The sequence below is a fragment of the Oryzias latipes genome, chromosome 23 (assembly GCF_002234675.1).
Source record: "Oryzias latipes chromosome 23, ASM223467v1".
NCBI lineage: Eukaryota > Metazoa > Chordata > Actinopteri > Beloniformes > Adrianichthyidae > Oryzias > Oryzias latipes.
The window spans coordinates 11,704,393-11,728,427 of record NC_019881.2 but is presented as its reverse complement, the minus strand read 5'-3'; the positions used below and the strand labels follow the sequence as shown (position 1 = coordinate 11,728,427).

Sequence of the window (24,035 nt, the reverse complement as noted above, 5' to 3'; positions counted from 1 at the left end):
CAGTTACTTCCTATGGGGTCAAGATGACCATTGACATGTTCTCCCTACCATGACAAAGGTGAATAAAGGTGGACAGGATTTCATGTAAACCATGGAAAGCAGTGAAGATCACAAATCTTTGAAGAAAAAAGTTCAACGCACTGTCTAGTGGGTCTAGATGACCCAACTCCCAATATCAAAGTGCCTAGGGTAGCACAAGGGTTATGAGTGAAGGTGGGGTACATCCTGAACTGTTTCCCTGTCTATTTCAGGGTCACATACACCTAAAGGTTAAGATAGAGTCACCAATCAACCTATAAAACATGATTTTGAACTGTGGACTGCTCAGAGAGAACTGACTCATACACAGGGGCAACACAGCCAGGATTTTGAACCAGGCATGAGGGCTAAGTAGCACGCCACTGTGAAGCCTGCATAAAATAGCAGGGACCTTAAAAAGTCAAAAGGACACCTGTTAACTTTTTAATTAAATGGTAGCAGAATATTCCTATTTTAAACCACTTCTTCGGGTTCAGTTTTTGGGTCCTAACGTACCCACTTATGTCTGTCCAGCTGTCTTTGCTTTTTTTGTGTTATCGACAGGGACGGACTTGAAGCTTCAAAATGACATTCTTGGTGTTCACATATGTTTGCTGTGTTTTATGAATGAACCTAATCAGAGGACAAGTATTGGTGATGAAGTCCACATCGAGCACACAGAGCCATCCTGGTCTCTTCCTCACATTTCCTGCACGAAGGCGGAGTAATTAGCTGCATTCAGCCATGTTCACACACAGGGACGATCACCATTGCTTTTCATTTGTGTGATTCTTCAGTCCTGGGGGAGAGTGCTCCCTGCACAGGATAGACATCCCAACCCGTCACAGATGGAGAACTTCTGCTTTCTACCACTCATTGCATTGTTTCAGATGTGTAAGCGCGATAAAATCTGCTCCTCTGCAGCACGAGCTCTCCGGGTTCGTTCAGTGCTCCAGTGGAGGATGATAACTGTCAGTTTTATTACTCCGGTGGATGAACATTAGGCAAACAGGAAATGATGATTTAAAAGGAACATAGAGGCTCAACCTGCTCAGATCAGATTTCTCTATTGTTCAACCTGCTAAGATTGAGTTTGATGCTTATTTCTACATTAGAGTGGCCTGATTTCCAAATGGGTTTTCGTGCAGAAAAAAGTGCAGACTAGACTGTACATCATTAACCTGCCAGGTTATTTCAATTAAATGGCTGTGTATAGTGCATGTAAATACATTGCAATACATTTTGTGCAATGGTCATTTATGAATGTGCAGTATGGACAGTTCTGGCAAAATGAGCTGCAGCCGCATTTATTTACACAATATGATTCATGAAATACGTTCAGCAGTATTCTAGATGTTTTATATTTATAGTTAAGACAGTTGGAAACTGGTCTTTCACAACAATCTTTGTCATGTAATAGTGTTAAATGTCAACCATAAAGATCTAAATCAAAAGGTTAGAGGTCAAAGTTTGTGGAAACCATCAATTATCTGCATCTCGTTGTCAAAAATACTCTGATTTCAAAGGATCTGAAATCAGTACCTGCGTCTGTTGGTCATATATTTGTGAATTTCGAGCAGATCAGATTTGGATGAAATCAAAGCTGCTTTGAAAGCTGATGCTCAGGAGCAGAGATGCAGATGACTGAAGGTTTTGACAGTATGAAGCACAGAAGAAAATACCTTTCTGCTGCTGCCGGGAGGAGGGAGGGGGTAATTTGCTGACTCATGCTAACGCATGGGTCTGTCAGCCACCCTGGAGTATTTTTAGTCTGGACCGGGCTCGGATGCGTGTCCTGAAGGAAATCGTGAGAAAGCTGGGTTGTGCACATGAAGGAGTCGGAATGAGAAGGTCTCGCCGACGTGACCTCAAACGTGGACCACGACCGCAGTCTGTGTGATACAAAGCTCTTGTCTTTCTGAAGAAGCACATGTAGAAGCAACAGTTAGAGAGACAAACAGCTGAACAGCCGGCTTGCTTGCAAAGCGCAGACACAACGGTGGAAGCCTAAAGTGACGCTCTGTTAGCCTGATTTGATTATTCATAACAGCTTTTTTCCTGATTTTGGGTTTTTCTTTAGTCCAAAGGAGTTCTGACTAATGTTGAACAATCTAAACACTTAAAACATTCATTCATCTTCTTGACCGTTTTTCCCTTTCGGGGTCACGGGGGTTGCCGGAGCCTATCCCGGCCACTTGGGCGTAGGCAAGGGATGCCCTGGACTGGTCGCCAGTCTGTCGCAGGGTAGAATATCCTCAATCACACATCCATTCACTCTCACAGTCACACCTATGGACAATTTAGAGTTGCCAATCAACCTATGAAGCATGTTTTTGGACAGTGGGAGGAAGCCGGAGATCCCGGAGAAAACCCACGCATGCACAGGGAGAACATGCAAACTCCACACAGAAAGGTCCCCCATTGATGTTGTGTTTTTCATGTCCCCCAGCCGGGACTTGAACCGGGGGCCTAACCACTAACCACTGCTCCACCGTGCAGCCCACTTAAAACAGTGCTTCTCAATTATTGTGTCTTACGCCCCACCAATGAAGAGCTTACCCTTACATCCCCCCATAGTGACTTTCTGCTGCAATTATTATTAATATCATGAGGGAAGTTGCTCAAGTTAAAAGTATATCTCTGCAAAACATTGTATCCTTATTATCATTAAAGAAAGCAAAAAGATAAAAAAAATACAGAAATCAAATAATCAATAATTTTAGTAACATTGTTTTTTCTTTTTATATAAAAATACAGTTGCCTGTATTTTCAAATAAAAAGATTGTAATCCTTGCCCCACCATGCCCCACAGGGGGAGCTCGCCCCAACTATTTGAGAAACACTGACTCAAAGGATTTTTAGACCAAGAATCAGATTTGAAGAAGATTATACCCACAAACTCAAAGTTTTACCTTTTTATGTTTTTCTTCTGAGTTAAACGTCAGGCTTTGTTGAAATTTGTTCACCTCCGATCAGATGACTGCAGGTTTGATTCCCGCCCTGCACGCCCATTTGTTGAAGTGTCCTTGGGCAAGACACTGAACCCCACCCTGCTCCTGGTGGGAGGTTGGCACCAGTGACTGGCAGCGGAGCCGCCACCAGTCTGTGAATGTGTGTGTGAATGTGTGAATGGGACTGTAAAGCGCTTTGGGAAAGGTCGGGGTAGGTAGAAAATAAACGCTATACAAGTATACGCCACACAATAATATTGAGGAGTTTATAGATAAATGCGTGGATGGGTTTTACTGCATCGCGCAGTTCAGATGTTTTCAGACTTAGTCTAAATGTCAGGGTCGGCTGTGATGAGAACAGACCCAAATGCTGGAACCCAGAAAGATCACGCACGAGGAGTGACAAGAGAAGTGTAATCCAAGGACGAGTCATCAGAGCGGGGAACTGCGAGACGAGGATCCAAAGGTAGGTGGTTTTATTTGGGTGAGGTGGGAGTGTGGCGTGACAAGGAACGAAGTTGTGGCGTGTGGAGTTGGCGGCGTGGCTGGTGTAGGAGGTGTGGCTGAAGAGACGGCATGGCTGGAGGCTTAGGATGGAAAGGCGGTCTATGTGGTCTGGAGCGAGAGATTGAATCCAGGTGGATGAGAAGTTCTGTAGACAGAGCGAAAACCTGAATGAGTAAACTAGCAAGACAAAAGTTTGATTCAGAATTCGAGGTTAACTTAAGGTACTGCACCATAGAGGGTAACGAACTGGCGATGAATACTGGAACAAGGTAACCAAAAATACTGGACTGGAGATGAGATAAGTGCTGGGTTCAATCTATGAAGGGAAGCAGAGAGGGGAAGGGGGAGGAGAGGACTCCCGGAGGTACCATGACACTAAAGTGGAAAGCACACACACATCGCACATTTCTCACCACTGAAAACCAAGAAGAGCTGACGTTAAAACCCAAAATCACTGAAGGGGCTGAACGTCAGAACTTACCGACGGACGAACCAAACACGACGTTAAACTGGTTCCAGAGAGACGGGTGACTAAAAAAGAGAAGCTGTGTCTGGAAAGCAGCTCAGATGTGAGGCGCTAAAAGGAAGTGAAGCAGAACCAAAATACAGGAGGTGTCAAAAAGAAAGCAAGATGAAAACAGCAAGAATCAAAATGTTCTGTCCAATGCAGCACGGAGGTCCAAAATACAAGTACAGACAACCAGAGCCATCATCAGAACATCTGCAGCTTCAGTTTTTCTGGTGTTTATGTAGAGTTTTTGTGTCCAGGTCCAGTTTATTAGTCATTGTAGAGAACAGTCGCGCACTGTAGTTTTTCCTGCCACTAGCATACAGCCCCTCACAATCCCAAACTAACATACCGGAGCAAATATTGGAGCAAAATACCCTTGTCAGACGAGAAAAACAAAGATGTATGTGTATTTAGTCGTCTATGCATCAGAATGGAGCAGAGCAGAAAGCCTGTGGCCTGCTAATGGTAGAATTTATGTAAGAACTAGACTTCACAACAATTTGAATGAAGAAATACTATGAGCTGTAATTTTAAGTGTAATTTTCTTTATAAATGTGCTCCATTATCAGAAAAATGCCAGAAGAACATGTTAAAAACACCAAAAACACAAGTTTATTGCGTGGGTCTTCAAGAATAATAAAGCGGATTAGCATCAGGTTTGCCAAATAGCTTTTGCACTAACAGATGAGTAAAAAAAGTCCGTAGCTCTGACTCTTTCACAGAGAATTGTGATGTGAATGTAATCAAAAAAAAAACACAGATGAGAGGGAAAAAATTCATCAATGGTGGACACATGCCGAGTCATTTGAAAACACAAATATGTGCTGCCAGTTTAGATGTACGGAGCTGTCACAGTAGCTTCAGCACACAGATCCTGCAGGATGCTGAGCATGCAGGAGAAAACGTGCCCAGCAGCACATCCAAAGGAAATCTGAAGCTGCTTTGCTGGGATTAGTCCAAACTTTCTCAACGAGTGGATTTGGTTTCTGCAGAAACCACCAGTAATCGCTAAATGAAAATCCCATCCCATGGTTGTCCACTGCAGCTCCTGGCAAACTTCAAAGCTGTGCACGCACACCTTGGTGATTCCTGCACAGATGCTCCTCCCTCCGCCCCCCCAGAGGAGCTGCAAATAACCATGGGAGGAAACACATTTTTACTGAGCCTGTGTTGATGACTGAGCCTGGGTCCATAATGTCCAGACCAAGGGTTCAATCCCAATTACAGTCAGTCTGCCTCAGGTCAGGAAGAATGACAGGACAGAACGTTGTCAAGTGACGACAGGACATTCTATACGGTCAATCAGAAAGAAGAAAAACATAATTGACCGTTCAAAAATTTAACAAACATGTATTCTCTCTCATTAATTATCTTTAGGGAATAAAATTTCCTGATAATTTTAAACATTTTGTTTTCTCTTTTTAGTTTTTTCAACAGTTCCACAGATTTGCTTCAGCTCTAAATCTGGATTTATAATAAACATCATTTCGTAATCAAGCTGAGAATTTTTTCATTTATTTAAGGAGGTTAACACATTCATTGTAACACAGTGAGGTCAGCTGAATCACTAAACTAGAGTGATCTCAGCTCTATGTGTTTGAAATGTGTTCATGTTTTAAAGTGGGCGGGGGCAAGTTAAAAGAAGGTGGGGCTTCTTGACAGACACCACAGCTATAAGTAGCAATCAACTCCTGATATGTCCTCAAAAGAAATATCAGCTGATTGTCTATTCCTGTCACCTGAAGGAAATACAGTTGCACCTAGTTCACGCTAATCGGCGATTCAACTTCCTCACCCATAATGCTTTGCAGAAGTCCCTGGAAGCTTAGGCTTTGAATTACCAATATCCAGTTTTTCTGTAGCAGTTGGGAGTTTCCTGAAATAGTTAGTCTCTGCTTTGTAGCTAAAAGATTTTTCAGATTTTATTTGTGTGGGGATGTGTGTTTCTGTGTTTGTGAGGGTTTGTGTACGTGTGTGAGGGTTTACTCTATTTCAAACTTTTCAAGAGTCTTGAAACACAAAATCTAAGAACACAAAAAACACAACCTCAGTCTAGAGCAGAAACAGAAAAAATGAACTCCCACAATGCACCTCAACCCCAGGTTGCCCACAGTGGGTGGAGTCATTATGGTAGTTTACTTTTTTTGGCACACTTTATTTTTTATTTATTTTTTAGTATTAAATGTAGAAGTGTTTAGTGAAACTGTCCTGAAACAACTACAAAATCTGCAACACAGAAATAAAAAATGAACACCAGCGAAATCCTCCATCCTGTCCATCAAATGTTAAACCTACACGTCGACGTACAGGTGAGGTCATGGTTAGGAAAATCCTGCCGTCCTGTCAAGGTTTTTTCTAAAAACACAAGCTAGTATTAAAAAACAGGCAGTACAGAAAGCTGTACGATTTCTCACGAGGAGGGCCGAAACAGACAACCGTCCAACGCCTCCATCTCCGACAGCTCTGTGGATGCCTATCCAACCTACTGTTTTGTTTAGAATTGGTTGCCCTGGTTACAAAAAAGAATAACAAATCGAAGAGATCCAAGGTCAGCAGTTAACAATGCGCTGGATTAAACGTCTTGCATCAGACCTGGGAGTGTTGGTCCACAGTTCCAGCTTATCAGTTTGTATTCCAGACGTTTTCTTAGACGTCTCCTTCCTCCAGATGGTATGTGGAGAAGAGAAAAATCCCAAACATAGCAGTTTTCAAAGTGTGGGTCAACGGAGTTAAAAAAAAAAAAACTGTCTTAAAAACAGCATATAGAATGATAATAAAGACAATACATTGTGTACATCCAACACCTACCGGTCCATAAGACATCTAATGTTAAGTGCAAAACACTTTAAAGGAAATGCGGATTTTCTTCTTTTCCTTTAGTTTTCAAAGCGGCTTTACTGGTTAAAGTAAAGTTTGATGAGAAGTTTGTTCTTTTAAAGTCTCTAAAGTTTCTGTGCGGATCAGCAAAGGGAGTTGGATTGTAAGTAACCCCCCGCAGAAAGTGACATGCGGAAAAAGTCGGGTTCGATCTTGCAAGTATTCAGTCCTGTGAAGTGGAGCGTGTAAAGTCGGTGTCACAAACATTAACATAATCTGTGGAAAAGCAGTTTGTGGGATTAAAGGATGGTTAGACAGGAGGGTAAGCTTGTGGTTCCATCTTTGTATGGTGCGGTTCAGTTGCATGTGTTGTGAAATGTGTGTGTGTGTGTGTGTGTGTGTGCTGGCAGACAGATGATGAACAGACACTCTTTCTGAAGTCCCAGCTAACGTTAATCCAGTTAGCCACACACTCTCTTTGCAGCAGCTTAAAAAACTGTCATTTCGGCTGAAGGAGGAAAAAGAGGAAAATGCTTTAGTTCCTTTAACCAGCTGCCATGGGGCTTTCTAAGCTGCCCCCCAGCCCCCCCTCAGCGTGATGTAATTAGCTCACAGTTCGCTCTACATGAGCTGCTGTCATCTCGCTTCATTACGTAACACAATCTGAACTCAACATATTCAGATCCGTGATCCCCCTCCTCAGAATGAAACCTAAAATAAGGCCCTGGTTTGTGTCTGGTCATCCGTTAGTGAAATCAGACTCTGCTGAGGGTTTGCTAACAGTCAAACTGACACCCAGCAGGTCCTGACTCTGACCTGAGAAGTTCTCAGCAGAGTTCTGTGGAGGGATTTTTGTGCCATTATTCCAAGCGTAACACTCACTGTTTTGAGCGTAAAACTTTGAAAAGTTTTGCACTTGAAAGAGAAAAATACAAATTTGTTAAATACGAAGAACCAAAAGTAGAAAAAAATGAGCTGCTGGATGACCGCCATTGTTATTGTTGGCTTCACCCCGCATGAAACGCTCACCTAAATTACCTGGACCGTTCCAGACCGGACTGTACCACTTAGTGGAAACGAGGCTTTTAAAATAAAAAACTGAACTGTAAACAAGTGGATGCAGGTTTTTTTTTGTTTTTTTAATACTCAAAAAATATTTTGAATCTTGTATTCTTGTATTTTTCTAAAAAACAAGTGTTCCGCTGGACTTTAGTAGTTATTTTCTTTGCTATTTATATAATAACTGTAACATGGCTGTACAGCCGCTATTCTGGAGTTCATCTTCAGTCTGGAGCTTGAAACAGCAATTGACTTCAAACCACTGAGTATTAGGATCCTGAATTTCCCTTTAGAATAAGCAGAGCCTGAATCCAGCACCACATTGGAAGTTTAAGATTCATTTTTCTCCTTATCAATGACTCATTTGCTCTCATAAAATTTGTCTTTACTAGCTAAGCAGCATTTTCTGTATGTTGCTGTGAATTTTGTCCCAGTTTTCTCCCACACTGGAGCTTCACACATGCGGTGATGAAGAGGTGTGTTCTGGATGAAGAGGAAGAGCCGCTTCTGCAGTCTCTCTGTGTGAAATGTCCCTCAGTGATGGGCTGTTCGGTGGGGGTGGGGGGCAGCAGGACCTCCTGACAGAGAGGTCATCTGTCTGCTGGCTGCTCCTCCACGCTGACAGGTGCGGCTGAACAAGTCAGTCCCGCTTCAGTCTGTGTTTGCCCCTGAGAGGCCAGCAGACCCCGTCACACTCACATTACACGGTGATGCTCTCCCGTTTGACCTTTGACCATTAAACTGACCCTTAAGTCTAGCTTGACCAACACCTAACACCTTAAAAATCAAAGATGCGAGCAGGAAAGCAGCAGCACTATGCATCTTACGAAACCCTTAAATCTTTTTAAAAATGACGCATTACACTTCAGAGCGGCCGTGGTACAGAGGTAGAGTGGTCGACCTTTTATCTGAAGATCACAGGGTTGTCCCAAAGTGTCTTTGAGCGAAACACTGAATCCTGATCCTGATGGTTGTAGGTTGACAGCAGTGGAAAGTTACATTTCCCACCCAACGCGATTTGTGCTGCTCCGTCAGGTGGTGGAAAAGTTTCTTCTTGGTGTTTTGGGGAAACGTTCATGTAGTCTTAATCATACGAGCAAAAAATGGGTGCAGTTGTACGGGGCACAAAATACTAAGATCATAAAACATTTTTTCCCAGGGCTACTGCAGGTGACAGGTCGTGGCGAACACTTACACAACAAGTTAATGTAAGTAGGGGTAAAGCAGGTGAGACGCAGGCACATTGTATGGATTTTTTTCACCCGTAATAATCTGCATCTGGCTTCACTGCTAGAAATGAGGAAATTAATCAATCAGAGTGTTGTTTGTGTGGACATCCTACAGGCACCTACATGAACATGTTCTTTGTAATTTCAAAATAAATTGTTACTTTATTTTGAAGGTGACGTGTCCACGCGATAATAGACGTGAATACTACGAATATCACTGTCAAGTTTCTTTTTGGAGTACAAAAATTAACATCTTTTATGACCCAAAACATGATTTTACATAACTGAGTGAGGAAGGAGAGGGCATGCGGCCTGATTTCTTTAAGTTTTGGATGACCGAAGAGAGCAGGACTCGACACGGGGGTGGCAGGACAAACCTCTCCTCTGGGAGCCAGTGGGGAGGGGGGACGGACCGGAGATGCAACATAGAACAATGTAAACTAGCTGACAGTCGTGAAACACAATGAAAACACACCGCAGACTGGAAATCCGCGGCGTGAGCCGCTGTTCAGATCAGGATAATCCCCTTGAAAGTACCTCAACCATGAACTGGTGGTTTGTGCTCAAAATTGATTAGTTATAAGTTTATTATATCAGGAGGAGATGGATATGGGGGAGAGGGGCAGCAGTTACACCCCCCCCCATACACACAGAGACCTTTGACAGAACCCCTCTGAGGTGAGATCAGCACCTTTACTGCAGGTTTTAGTCTCTGAAACAACAATCCAACAAGAAGCTTCCAGTGTGTGTCTGAACACATGAAGCTTTTGAACCATTTATGAAGCAGTTCCAGGTCATGAAGCTTCAAAAGGCTTCTCAGAGCTGAGTGGCTTTGATTTGCAGGGAAGCAGGGCTTCTCTGTTCCTGCAGCGAGGACACGTCCCCCAGCAGGAATCGGTTCAAATGGGGGGTTGCTGCACCTGAACCAACATGTCCGCTCCCTAAACCTGGCTCAGTTTGGACCTCAGCTCTGCCATAAGCGGCTCTGGCTTCCACACTCGGAGCATCTGCAGCTGCTGATAGGGAAAGCCATAAGAGCCTTTGCTATCTTGTCCTCTTGAGCTCTGCTTTTCAGTGTTTCAGTGTCCTCTGGCTCCTCATTCTGGACCGCTGCTTCACTCTGGGTCTGAAAAGATTAAGGAAATGTTGTGTCACAAAATGCTGAGTCAGATGAGTTTTTCTTATCAAGGGTGCCAGCTGAGTGCCCCCCAACAGATGCACAACAGTGAGACAAAGCCTGCAGGCTTTGGTGAAGATGGGGGGGTGGCTGTCAGAGGCGTTTGGAAAGACTCAACTGGTGAGGAAACATGTCTGCCAGGGATGGAAAGCCTTTCAGCTCTCAGCAGGTGTGACTTTTCGGGAATGAGGAAGATCTCAATTAATGCGGACAGAGTGTAATCATTTGATTTCAATGAGACTGCTTAATCCCCTCAATGTGTGTCGGATGTTCGAAGCATTTGATTGACAGTTTTTCCTAGGCTCGCTTTCAGTGGAAGGGGTGTGGTCTTCTAACAGGCTTACTCCTGATTTGAGAGAGGTTGCCATAGAAACGTAGACTTAGACCGACACGGACCAACCATGAATTACTGAGGACACCTAGTCCCAACATGGCGATGGACATATCTTGGAAAAATGGCGACTGAATTGACTTTGTTTGGTTGGAACTGCAAGTCAGGCATTTTCACACACAATTCGTCCAGTTATATGACACAGTTAATGGTGAAAGCATTAAAGGTAACCATTTATCGCAGTCTACTTTTGCAATACAGGTATAGGGTGAAATTGGGATGACGATATCATTTTGATTTATTGTGCAGGTCTAATGAAGTATATTACTCACCCAAGCCAATAATCTGTAGAAATATTTACTGTACGTGGATTTCTGTCTTAATTGGGTTATAAAGGGTTAAAAACAATTATTCCGTTTTTCAGACAGAGATGGAGCTTCTGCCCCAGAGGTTTAGGAATGATTTTGATTGTTTCCGATCGTATTTTGCCGGTGTCATTAGAGGAAGAAATGGACGGAAATGTTAATGTAGTTCAAACAGGAGATCCATGCAAACAGTAGAAATGGGGGGTTATGCTCTGGGGCTCAAAACGTTCAGCTCAGCAAACTGCCTTTACCCCTCCCTCCAAATGAATCGATGTTTCCATGCAGCTGCTTCCTTTTCATTAAATAATATTTCAATGCGCCGCCGGTCCCGCAGCAGTAAACTCAATTAAAAGGGAAATGCTGCTCAGAGCTGGACAATGGAAGGCATTGGGGGGAGGGGGGGCAGCCTGCTTCATACTGATACTGTAACACATGAACACTGTTATCATCCACACTCATTCACCATCAGCAACCAGGAGGATCCAGCTGGAGCTCCTGATGTCTGCAGACCTTCATGTCAATGTTTCAGGATCCCCCTCGTCTGTTCGGCTCCCGATAGAGCGGAACCGAAAAGGGGGAAGCGTGTTCAGAAGCCGGATTAGATGAACAAACACAGTCGGGTCAGATGGGATGGATCTTCACCTCATTGATGAAGCAGAGCAGCAGCTTTCACATCAGCTGACACGGAGGTTCAGGAGTCAGGCTGGAATCAGTGGGTTGAAATGTTTGTGGCCCCCAATATGATATGTGTGCCGCTACAATGCTTAGTGAAAGCGAAACAAAGGTAACACTTTATATTAAGATTCCTTAACAAGCTCTGTTAACACATTAACAAGCATTATAAATGAATTTATAGGGTTTTAGTAAGAAATTTATTAGTACAATAAGTCTAATAAGGTTTATTAAATTACTTAGTTAACACATTTGCAAGCATTATTATTAGGATGTTTTTAAGATGCTAAGGATGCATTTACTGATATTATAGGTGCTTAACAAATGTGTCAGTGTTAATAAGCTTAATAAGATTTATTAACAACTTTTGTTAACAAATTAAGAAGTATTATTATTGTTTGGGGTTCTAGTAAGATATTTATTAGCATTATAGACGCCTTACACAAGCCTTAGTGTTCATAAGTTTTATTAACTAACGTAACAAATTAATCGGCTTTATTAATGTGTCAGATGCTAGTAAGATATTTATTAGCATTATAGATGTCTTCCAAATACCTGAAAGTGTTAATAAGATTTATTAACATCTAAAGTCAGACCATGGTCTTCTAAATCCATATTACTAAACTGCTTATAAGCTTTACAAATGTATTAATTAACTTTGTTAATAGTTTATTAATTGTTTTGCAGCACCTCATCTAAAGTGTGGACGTTTTTTAGCACAAACAACCACAAAGCATAAAGATTGTAAAAAGAACTTTATGACATTAAAACAGACTAAACATACACAAATCGTTCTGTAAAAGATATATAATAATTTAATTCAGACAAATAATTTTAAAAAAAAAACATATATACTGGTGTTGGATGACTAGCATCATAGCTAATAAGGATAAAGTATTAGCATCTATCCTGAGTGAAACATTCATTGCAAATCCCATCACCAGGAGACAGTTCTCTGCATTCAATGCCAACTGCATTCAACCACTGTTGCCTTGCTTCAAAGTCCACAAGAAAGTTGCACAAGCCAGTCATTTTTGAAGAACGAAGACAATAAACCTACAGGAGCCATGCTAAAGCTAACACGCTAACCTGCCCATCTATGAATCAAAGATGGGCAGGTTAACTAATGTCACCATTGGCTAATGAATCTGTCAATCAAACTCATCAGCAAAACAGGCGTGCTCACTCTCAGCAAATTGAATGGCCTCTGAGACTTTGCTTTCACACAGGTGACGAAAAAAGCCCCGCCGATCTTTGATTCTGTACCGGTCGGTCGAAGCATGTTTTTGGACGGTGGGAGGAAGTCAGAGTCCCCGGAGGAAACCCATGTACAGGGAGCACATGCTAACTCTACACAGAAAGGTCCCCCACTGATGTTCTCATTTAATCAAATATTCATTATTTAGTTATTTTTGTAAGTAAGATGACTCGATCTCTAAAGGCCTGTTCACACCGGGACGAATTTCGCCGGCGATTTTCGCCGACGTTTAACGCCTCGTGACTAAACAAAGGGCACCAATGTGAGTGTGCACACCGACGCGAAAAAACGCCAGGCGTTAAAGCGTCAAAAAAAAAAAACGCCTCGGGTTCGTTTTTTTTTTTCGACGCGTCGCGTCGAAATCTATTCGACCAATGAGAATGGCGCTTTTGCTCACGTGTCTGGAGCTTCTGAAGTTACAGTAAAACACAACTTGGGGGCGCTCAAACACAAAACTGCCTTGCTGAGCACACATACCAGCGAAGAAGATAGACGCCAAGTAGCGTCTACACTGCCGCGAAGCAATAATGACGGACATTCTAAAATATCCCCGACCCAGAGCACCAGTTGGAGCTACTGGTGCTTGAAATATTCATGTTTTCTTTGTTTGATTCTGACAAGCGTGTAAATACTTGCTCTCTTCTTCTGAGTGAAAAGCGACTTTCGGAAGCGTAAAGTTGCGCAGCGCCACCTTGTGTACAGGAGTATTTCTGTTTTACATTAAGCGCCATCTAATGTCAGGGAATGAAATTGCATGTTCACTCCACTCATCGTCAGCGAAAATCGCCTGGGTGTGAACACAAAAAACGTGGCGAAAAACGCTGGCGAATAACGCCTGGCGAATATTCGTCCCGGTGTGTACGGGCCTTAAGACTCTGCCTCCTTTCATGACGCCATTTCATGACGTCCACCAAGTGCCGGCTTTGGCTCCCACGAACACAAACAACATCTGAACTTTTGTAAACATGGATGTGCATATTGTGCATATAGACGGAAAGAGTTTAGCCAACTACCGTTAGCTCAGCTGAGAAAGTGGGTGTGTCTGTTAACCTGGGGCCGGAGCTGTCAACGCAGACTCTTCCTGGAAGGGGCTGGTCCTCACTTTGTGATGCCACATTGCACTGTAAACCCAAACAGTCCAATGATTTCAAAAGTTTTATAATCATAGAACTCAAAAGTAGCAACCAAGTCAAGTCAGCCTAAATCCTATAAACCGATTCAACTTTGACTTGTTATATCTTTATTGGACTAAAATACATAAAGAAATATCCTACATATAGAGAAGATTCTTCAAGTTCTGGTGGCACAGTGGTTCGTGCTCCTGACTTAGAACAAGAAAACCCTGGATCAGGCCCTGGCTCAGGAACCTGGAACAGCCCCCCTTTCTGTATGGAGTTTACATGCATCAGAACTCTGGCTTACTCTCACCATAGGTCTGGCAGGACTGTGACCCAGAGAGGTATGAGGAAGAAGTAATAGTTTCAATTTAGTTAAAGTATTAAATGACAATTCAAATATTCTAAGTTCTGATTAACTTTTAATTTTTAAGTACGATAACTTAAAAATATTATGTTATCAGTTTCCTCATAGATTTTGAGTTCACTGAGCTTATTTGGGTAAACAGAGTTTAAGAACCTGCTTGTTTTTGTGGATTGGGAGGGGATGCCGTGAATGGATCAAAATTCCACTTTGGGGTTTCTCATGAGGAATGAACATGATCATACACTTTAATGATCAAAGGGTTAATTTTGCATCGTATAGGCCTCTTAAAGCAACATTTTTACCTTTGTACAAATCAATATATTGTGAATTTTAATAATAAGAAAAACACTGTTGATACCACCATCTTAGAGGTTTGGATTTCATCACACTTTAGTCCCACCTCACCTGTGCTGCAGGTTTGTGAACTTTCTCTGCAGCAGAATTCAGGCTTCCGGTTCAGGCTGTGGTGGAGCGTGCCGCCCTCATGACTCTCAGGTTTAACCCTCTGCTCTCTTCTCGTCTCAGACTTGCGGCGGATGACGGCGGGCTTCATGGGCATGGCTGTGGCCATCATCCTCTTTGGCTGGATCATCGGCCTGCTCGGCTGCTGCTGGGACCGGGGCCTCATGCAGTATGTGGCGGGGCTCCTGTTCCTCATGGGAGGTAAGGCACAACCGCGCCATGACGACTGTCTACTGGTGCCCGTGAAGCATTTCTCAGAGTCAGGGGTGCTTTCCTTTTATTAGAATCAATGTTTTTTACAATAAAATGTGGCAGGAAAAGAATTTCAAATGGCATTATAAGGTTTTGCGAAAGACTTCCTTGTCTCTGGACAGAAGCCAAATGATTTGGATGTTTTCATGGTATTTCATGATGATCATGTGCAATGATTCAATTCCTGTGTCCTTGAGCAGGGCACACTCAGTATATAAATGTCTTCATTTGACTGTGTGCAGTGTAGCTGCAGCTCAGCAGACACACGTGCTGAACTGAGGAGTAGAATTGTTAAAAAGAAATAAAACAATTTAGATCATTTCATCTGTCTTTTGAGTTTCTAAAAAGATAAAAGGGATCAGATCATAAATTAAGATTAAAATTACACTTTTTTTGCTTCTAAACTGCTGATCAAATGCACAATGACTTCCTGAAAGACCAAAGTGAGACTTTTTTATCGGTTATTACCATTAAAATCTTATCATAAATTTAAAGATTTTTTTTAGATCAGTTAATGTTCTCATAAATGTAATTTAAAAATCATTTTTGCTCTTTTTCTTTTTTTAAACAAGAAAACTACAATTTAGGCACAGAGAGTATTTTGAACTGAAATTGATTTTCTTATTTTAGCTGCAGGAACGTATAGGTTGAAGTATCAGGTCTGATTCTCTCTGTCAGGTTTAGGGCTCCTCCCCTTCAAAACTCAGTAGCGCTTCCTTTTATAGTACAGTACTCACTGAGTTTTCATGTGGTACCTATGATACCTACATTGTACCTACGAGGTACCTATTGGACATTCATGTGGTACTTGCAAAGGTATTTAAAGCGTTTAAAGTCTTGCCTTACTTAAAGAGTAAAATCTTTGTGACTACTGTCTTCTTACACATGGTAAGTTCATTAAAAAACACATATACTCAAAAGGTACTTTTTGTGTATCTGCTCTCTTCTCAAGGCCAAGTCACACAGCCACTGTGTACATTTTGCGCATTTTCCACGTATCAAATTTTGGCCGTTCGTGATCCATATGTGATGTACGTCATTCATAGTATGTGTTTCTTGCGTCCGTTGATGTGCACAGATGTCCGTCGAGGGTTTCAACATGAATTCGGTTCAGATGTTCAAAATTTTTGGTTGGTTGAGAATTACACAGTTTATGGTATTTTATTTAGTTTATACACAAGTATTATGTGAATCGTACGCAATCGTGCATGATTTCTGCAAATGCAGTCAGGTCCATAAATAATGGGACAGCGACACAATCCCAACATTTTTGGCTCTTTACACCCCTCTGGACTGGAAATGATAAGAACAAGATGTGCTTTAACTGCAGACTGTCAGCTTTAATTTGAGGGTATTGACATCCAGATCAGGTGAGCGTTGTAGGAATTACAACAGTTTGAATATGTGCCTCCCACTAAGGAACCAAAAGTAATGGGACCAAACAATGATCATAATTCAAACAATCACTTTTTAATACTTGGTTGCAAATCCTTTGCAGTCATTTACAGCCTGAAGTCTGGAACGCAGAGACATCCCCAGACGCTGGGTTTCATCCCTGGTGATGGTCTGCCGGGCCTCCAATGCAACTGTCTACAGTTCCTGCTGGTTCTTAGGGCATTTTCCCTTCAGTTTTGTCTTCAGCAAGTGAAACGCATGCTCAATCGGATTCTGGTCAGGTGATAGACTTGGCCCTGACAACGGGACAACTACGGTCCTTATATGATTTCAATTCTGTAGAGATAATTAGACCTACGACTCCCATGAATAAACCTGCCTCGAATTCAGAGCATAGAGACATGTAAAGCATTGAGTTGGGGGTTGGGTCTAATACTTTCTCTCTACTTTGACTAATTCCTAAAGCCTGCTGCCCCCTGCAGGCTGCTCTTCTCATTGTCTTTTTACATTTCTCATTTCTGACTCTTGACAAACAGACACGCCTTCCTCCCACAGTGAGACCCCACTGGTCAGTCTTGGCTTCTCCTGAAATAACTACTAATCAGCAGCGAGTGAGAGGAAAGGAAAGCTCATAAGTCTGGAAGCCATGTGTCCCAGTTTGTGTCTCAAACGGTCGATGAGGACCTCACACACTCTGATGCACACGTTTGGCGGGAGGCATATGCAGACTCCATGATGATCAGCATCAGACTCAGGCTGCCCCCCCCCCCCCCCCCCCGCATCCCCTCCCAGCTGTGTGGGAAACAGGCAATTAAAAAGCCAATTATGTTCCCTGGTAATGAAAGCAGGAGAAATGAGCTGAGTCAGTCTGCAGGAGACCAATCACAGCCGAGCTGCCCGAGTGCTTGCAGCGCTCCCACAGCCAGGCCAAATTTAGAAACTGTTTCTGCTGCTCCTGAGAAGACAGCAGAGAGCGCTCAGGTGGGGGCACTGAAGGCTTGCGTGTTTCACCAGCGTGCTGGAGGGCGGGCGGAGGCAATAGGTTCAATCGTCAACACCCAGACAAAGGATAAAAAAGGCAAACAGAAAAGAAGCAAACAACTTAGTGACGCACACACCGACCTACAGCAGCGGTAGGGCGGTCGACCTCTGATAAGAAGACTGCGGATTCAATACCTGCTTTGCTCGCCCATGTGTTGAAGTGTCCTTGGGCAAGGCACTGAACCTCTGAGCCTCTGGTGGAAGGTTGTGTTCAGCAGCGGAGCCACCATCAGTGTGTGTATGGGGCTGTGTCTGTAAAGCACTTTGGGCTTGGGAATGTAGAAAAGCGCTATACAAGTATGCGCCACTTACACTATAGCTGTTATTACAGTTTATACAGAATTCTTATCTGTCTAGCTTGATGTTTGCCCGGATTTTCTGACCCAGTTTAGCCTTAATTACATAACTTGAAAGTTCAGTCGATCATTTTTACAGCATCATCTAATATGGTTTGCTTTTACTCATTCTATCAGCTGCTCACTTGGGGCGCAATTGTCCAAACCAGGCCCTGACAAGGCTGGGGGGGGGCAAAGAAGAAAAAAGGCGGCTCACTCTTCTAGTCCTCTGATCATCATGTGTAAATAAGCTTCTGCAGCTCCTCAATCTAGCATGTTTACCCAACAGACATGATTTCTGCTTCTTCATTTTGTCCTCCATGGAGGTCACCCCCCTCCCCCTTTGGTTAGTTCGTCTGTATGTACACTGAAGTGAACCGCACCAGAGTTCACCTGCAAGTGAACAAAGACCCTTGTTCTGAAGAGAACCAGTGTTCTCTTATTTGGTCCAAACCGGAGTTAAGGAGAACTTTCTTTCACAGATGCCGAACCAAAAAAGACCATCAGAAGAAACCATCCCTGTATTAGACCATGACCAAACCTGCCAGAGGGAATGCATTAGTGTAGAGCAGTGGTGCTTATTTGAAGGTTCTGACGGTAGATCGTGGGCCATCAAAGATATATAAAAAGGATAATAAAAATATATTTAAAAAAGAATCTGTTTGCAAATCATCATCCTCTGCATCTAATACTTCACTTGATTGAAAGGCAGAATGATCAATCAAACATCCTCTTTAAAAATCAGAAGCCCTGCTGCGCGCAGGCCCATTCCGACAAGCAGGAGAGTTTATTGAGGCCTGGGGCCGGCCCGCATGCGTCTTCGATTGGAAGCAAGTCTGAGACACACCGTTTGACCCAGCTGTCCTGCCACGGCACCTGCTGCTGGGTCTGCGGTTCCCCCCGAGGGATCCGAGCCCACTCAAGCAGCAGTGTTGCCCTGAGCGAGGCACGTGCTTCTTGAGCCCTTTCCACGGAGCAGAGGTCGCTGTTCGCTCAGCTGTGGTTAGGCAAGATGCGCTTTAGAAACGCTATGCCGGCCCCATAAAGTTGTTTACAGCAGAGCATGAAATGTGATCTTCATGGTTTCTGTTTTCATAATATTACGTCTTAGCTCTTATAATTATGTATTACTACAAAAATAATATCAATTCACACAACAAAGATATCTCTTTACAAAAATGTGTGTACTCTTACTATGTCGTTTTTGTTATTAGTACATAAACACAGTATTTTGAAGATCTAGTAGAAGTTGCCGACTTGGAAGTTGAATAAAGTGACTTTGGTGCAGAATTCCAGGCCATGACTAGTATATCCTTGTTTTACACGTCCTGCCCTGTCATCTCACAAACAATTGTGTACTTTTACTGTGTGTTTTTTTAATTATTAATACATAAACATTTTAGACTAAGCAAACTGTATAAGTTGTCAATTTTAAAGTAAAATTTTAAGTGACCTTGGTGCATGTAAACACGCACCTCTATATATACATATTAAATACCCCTCTCACCCTCCGCGGGTGGTTTCTCCTCCAAGCTCTGGTCCTCTACCAGAGGCCTGGGAGCTTGAGGGTCGTGCAGTATCTTAGCTGTTCCTAGCACTGCGTTTTCTGGACTGAGAGGTCTGAGGTCTTTCCAGTTATCTGTTGTAGCCACTCCTCCAGCTTGGGGGTTACTGCCCCGAGTGCTCCAATTACCACAGGCACCACTGTCATCTTCACTTTCCATCCTTCTTCCAGTTCTTTTCTGAGTCCCTGGTATTTCTCCAGTTTCTCATGTTCATTCTTCCTGATGTTCCCATTGCTTAGCAACGGCTTTCCTCTGTTCTTTATCCACCACTACAATGTCTTGTTGGTCTGCCATTACCATCTCCAAGCATTCAGTAATCCATGTGTGTGGCACTGAGTCATAGGCTTTCTTGTAATCAACTCAGGCTGTGCACAGGTTGGTGTGTCGCGACCTGTAATCTTAAGCGACTATTCTGTCAACCAGGAGTTGGTGTTTGGCTCTTCTTGAGTCTCTACCAGAATCTATAGACAGATCCTCATGGGAGGACAAACCCCTGCATGGGATGTACCACCAGACCATTACTGAAGTGGCTGATATCAAGAAGTCCTACCAATGGCTAGAAAGTGCTAGAAGCGCTCATCCTGGCAGCTCAGGAACAAGCCCTGAGCACCAGAGCAATAGAAGCTCAGATGTACCACACCAGACAAGACCCAAGGTGTAGGCTGTGCAAAGAGGCGCCTGAAACAATCCAGCACATAACTGCAGGGTGTGAGACGCTGGCAGGTAAAGCATACATGGAGCGCCACAATCAAGTGGCTGGAATAATATACAGGAACATGTGTGCAGAATATGGACAGGAAACCCCATGGTCAAAATGGTAAACACCTCCGAAGATGGTAGAGAATGAGAGGGCAAAGATCCTGTGGGACTTCCAGATCCAGACTGATAGGATGGTAATGGCGAACCAACCAGACATTGTAGTGGTGGAGAGCTCTCAGGCCTCTGGTAGAGGACCCGAGCTTGGATGAGAAACCACCCACGGAAAAGTGAGAGGGTCGTTTTTTTGTTATGTTTTTATATATGTCTTATATATGTGTTTGGCATGCAGCCATGACAAAAAAAAAAAAATAAAAAAATAAACCCTGCTGTAGAGTGTAGTCAGGTTGTCACATTTTTAGGGAACAGCTACAGCTTTCAACATCATCAAATGCATTTTTAGATGTCCATCTTTATTATTGGGATGTCAAATTATCGTTAACCTTGATTAATTCATTAAAGACAAATCAGCTGGTTATTTTTTTAACCTGTTAATCTCATTTTTATTCTGCAACTATTATGTAAGATACAATGAAATGTCTGTCATCAGAAAATAAATGACAACGCAGAGGCCTGACAGTGTCAGACGGTTGTTTCTGTAAAGTCCCTTAATTTCTGATAACGGACACCTAAATGAACACTATGTCAATCATTAGTTTAAATATTTTTTTTTTTACAAAAAGAGAACCATTTGATACACAGTGGGAAATTTCACCTCTTTATTTTTCTTCATAGTTTGAGGTTGAAATAAATACCTCTTTTTATGGTGTAAAAGTAAAGGTTGGAAGTTTGTTAGAATAAATGTTTAAGAAGCCACTTCTTTAGTTGTATTTTGATCTTTTACTGCTCAACATGTCACAAATTTAAATGAAAATACATTAAAATGGGCCTTTATGCAGCAATTAATAGGTTAGGTGAAAAATAGATTAATTAGATTATTGAATTACAGGTCATTATTGATTAATTTCTAAATAAATAAATAAAGTAATTGGGTGACAGCAATAAGTTTTTTTATTCACATGGTCAAAATATATAAAGTTAATGAAATCATCCGATAATGATAATAAAATATGTCTGTTTAAAGAAAGTCTGTTACTTTTATTTTTGACATTCTTTCATTATTTTGGCTCACCAAAATTTACCAAGTGCGCCTGTTTTGCACCTGTTTTGCTGTTTCTCAGATTTTTGACCTTTTTTGATCTTAAATCCCACTCTGGCTTTGATTCTGTTGATGTCTTTGCAGGAACCTTCTGCATCATCTCCCTCTGCACATGTGTTGCTGGCATTAACTTCGAGCTCTCCCGTCACCCACGGAACCTGTACGGCCTGCCCGATGACATCGGCCACGGCTATGGTTGGTCCATGTTTTGTGCATGGGGAGGCCTCGGACTCACCCTCATCTCTGGGTTCTTCTGCACCCTGGCTCCTTCCGTCCAACCATTACCAAGATCTACCTGCCCCAAGTCCCGGCAAGAGAACGGCACTGTCTGCTAAAGGAGGAACCACTGACTGAGAACAAGAGGGAATACAGATGTCTGTGTTCATCTGTTTGCTCATTACCGTCCTACCCTGGTTCTAGTTTTTATTTGTGCGTGTGTTTAAAATGGCTGTCTTGAAAATCTGTTATCTTGAAAAACAAGAAAAAAACGGAAGAACTTCAGAAGTCTTTAAAAAAGTCAAAATTGTGCTAATTTTGATGATGTGTGAAAGATGAACAAAAATGAACAATGACTGAGGAAGATCTTAGACAATCTCCATGGAAAGACTAAATTATAGAGAGCTTCAGAACTTGAAGGTGGACAAAGTATTTCAAAGACAACTGCTCTAACCTGCCGAGAGCAGATCAGACTTTTGGATTAAGTGACGACCAGGTGGTTCTGCGCTGACAGATTAGGAGAATGGAGTTGGATTTGCAGGTTTGGACTTTAGTTGACTGGAGTGTTTACTCCAAGCTCCTCCAGTTCCATGTGACAGACGAGCCTTAAGGTGTCAAAGACCTTGACCCGTGTACAATGTTGTACAGAATCTGACAAAACAATAACATATGGGAAGTAGACCATTGTCATAAGGTTCAGTCCATTCCACCAGGGAAACAAATAGGCCTCTTGTCATTTTATAAACACATTTGTCTTTTCCTGTTGTGTACCTTTCTTCAAACTGAACCGTTCATGTTGTAAACAACCTCTGACCCAAGTTCAAGACAAAAGCTTTCTGTGGTATCATTATTTTCTTTTAATCGCAGATGGATGTGTGTGTATTAACCCACTGGTTCTGGGATTGGGTCATGGGGCAGCAGTCTTAGTTGGCCAGGGATATTTCCAAACAAGCAGAAAAACATCATCTTTTTAACCCTTGTGCTATCTTAGATGAGCCCACCCTTACACTGATGTGTTCTCCCTACCATGACAAAGGTGGATAAAGGTGGAAAGATTTCATGTAATCCGTGGACACCAGTGAAGATCACAAATCATTGAAGAAAAAAGGTTCAGTGCACTGTTTAGTGGGTCTAGATGACCCAACTCCCAATGTTAAAGTGCCTAGGATAGCACAAGGGATACATGACAAAATGAAACTCTTCTTTCACTTTCGGCCTCTCCCATCAGGGGTCGCCACAGCGAAACAACCCTTCCCCGAGGATGAGTTGCACGGTTAACTTGGCAATGTTTTACGCTGGATGCCCTTCCTGACGCAAACCCTCTCAATCCAGAGGAAAATTTCAGCTGAATTTACTCCTCTCCCCCTACGGCTTCTCACTACCCCTACATTTGGCCTTCTAATAAACTTCTGTGCTTCAGAGCACACCCACGTGCAGAAAAGTTTTTCTTTGCTTCACTAGCGCAACACGGATGACCCTACCAGTGGAGTGATACCCAGCCCTTAGTAGCTACACCTCCTCCTTCAGAAAACTAGTTCAAACACCACTGCTGCTCCAAATGCCCCAACAATTGGAGAAATTGGTCAGGCCAAAGGGGTAGGGGATGAATTCTGATTTGGCCTGACCAACCTCACCTCAAATGGCCCCTCAACTCCGATCTCATACTAAAATTGACTGATTGCTATTCCATCTGATTCACTAACCTCTTTATAAAGAGAGAGAGACACTCATAGCTTTATAAACCTAAAAGGAGCACATAATCTGCAACCAGCAGAGATGGAATTGTAATAGCACTTTTACACGGGGCATATGATGCGCATTTAGCAAATGTTGTTCACACCAGACTGTCGTTACCTTATTCTAGCTTATGTCTGCCACCTAAAGGTGGAAGAAGCTTGGTGTGAAATGTCAAAGGGGTGTCAATCCAGGCTTTTTCTTTCACAGTTCTATTCCGATATATAAAAGACTTGGTTTCATATAATTCCAGCTGGACACAAACTACAATCATTACCTGTAATTTATCCTCGATAGTCAATTTTCAAACAGTTTGTACTTTTGTGAATGGCAAGGGGTGCCATTCAATCTTCACTACCAAATCCAAGTCCCTGATTGGTCAAAATTCAGCCTGGTTTAACTTTCAATGTGCGTTCAATGGATGCGTTTTTGTACATAGAGCACAAGAACAGTTGTAAATACTTGTGTACCGATGCCAGAATGGGACAGTTTTGAACGCAGATACCCGAAATGCAGATTTTTGCATGTTCACGCATTTACATAGACTTTTCATTGCAAGTGGTCGCTTGAACGCACATTGCTGAGGGCGGAGTGAACATAGCGTAAGACTACCAATGCCAAACCCTTCCTCCAAGTCTACTCTTAAGAATTCAGTCCATCAAACGTTTAAACTATGGCAAAAAGCAACCCTATTGTAGTCCAATTTACTGGAAAAAAAGTCTAACTGATTGCTGGTTTAAGAA

General features: G+C 42.6%; 1 protein-coding gene across 2 annotated transcripts in view; it reads left to right on the top strand.

Annotated features, from left to right (window-relative positions):
- tmem178b (transmembrane protein 178B) overlaps positions 1-22,317 on the top strand; it is a 56,126-nt gene extending 33,809 nt beyond the window's left edge. For both annotated transcript variants that reach the window (XM_023952419.1, XM_020714075.2), the window contains 2 exons: positions 14,903-15,040; positions 21,427-22,317. In XM_023952419.1, coding sequence (XP_023808187.1) covers positions 14,903-15,040; positions 21,427-21,677 — 389 coding nt within the window. In that variant the 3' untranslated portion in view covers positions 21,678-22,317. The remainder of the gene's footprint in view (positions 1-14,902; positions 15,041-21,426) is intronic.
- The last annotated feature ends 1,718 nt before the right edge of the window (positions 22,318-24,035 follow it).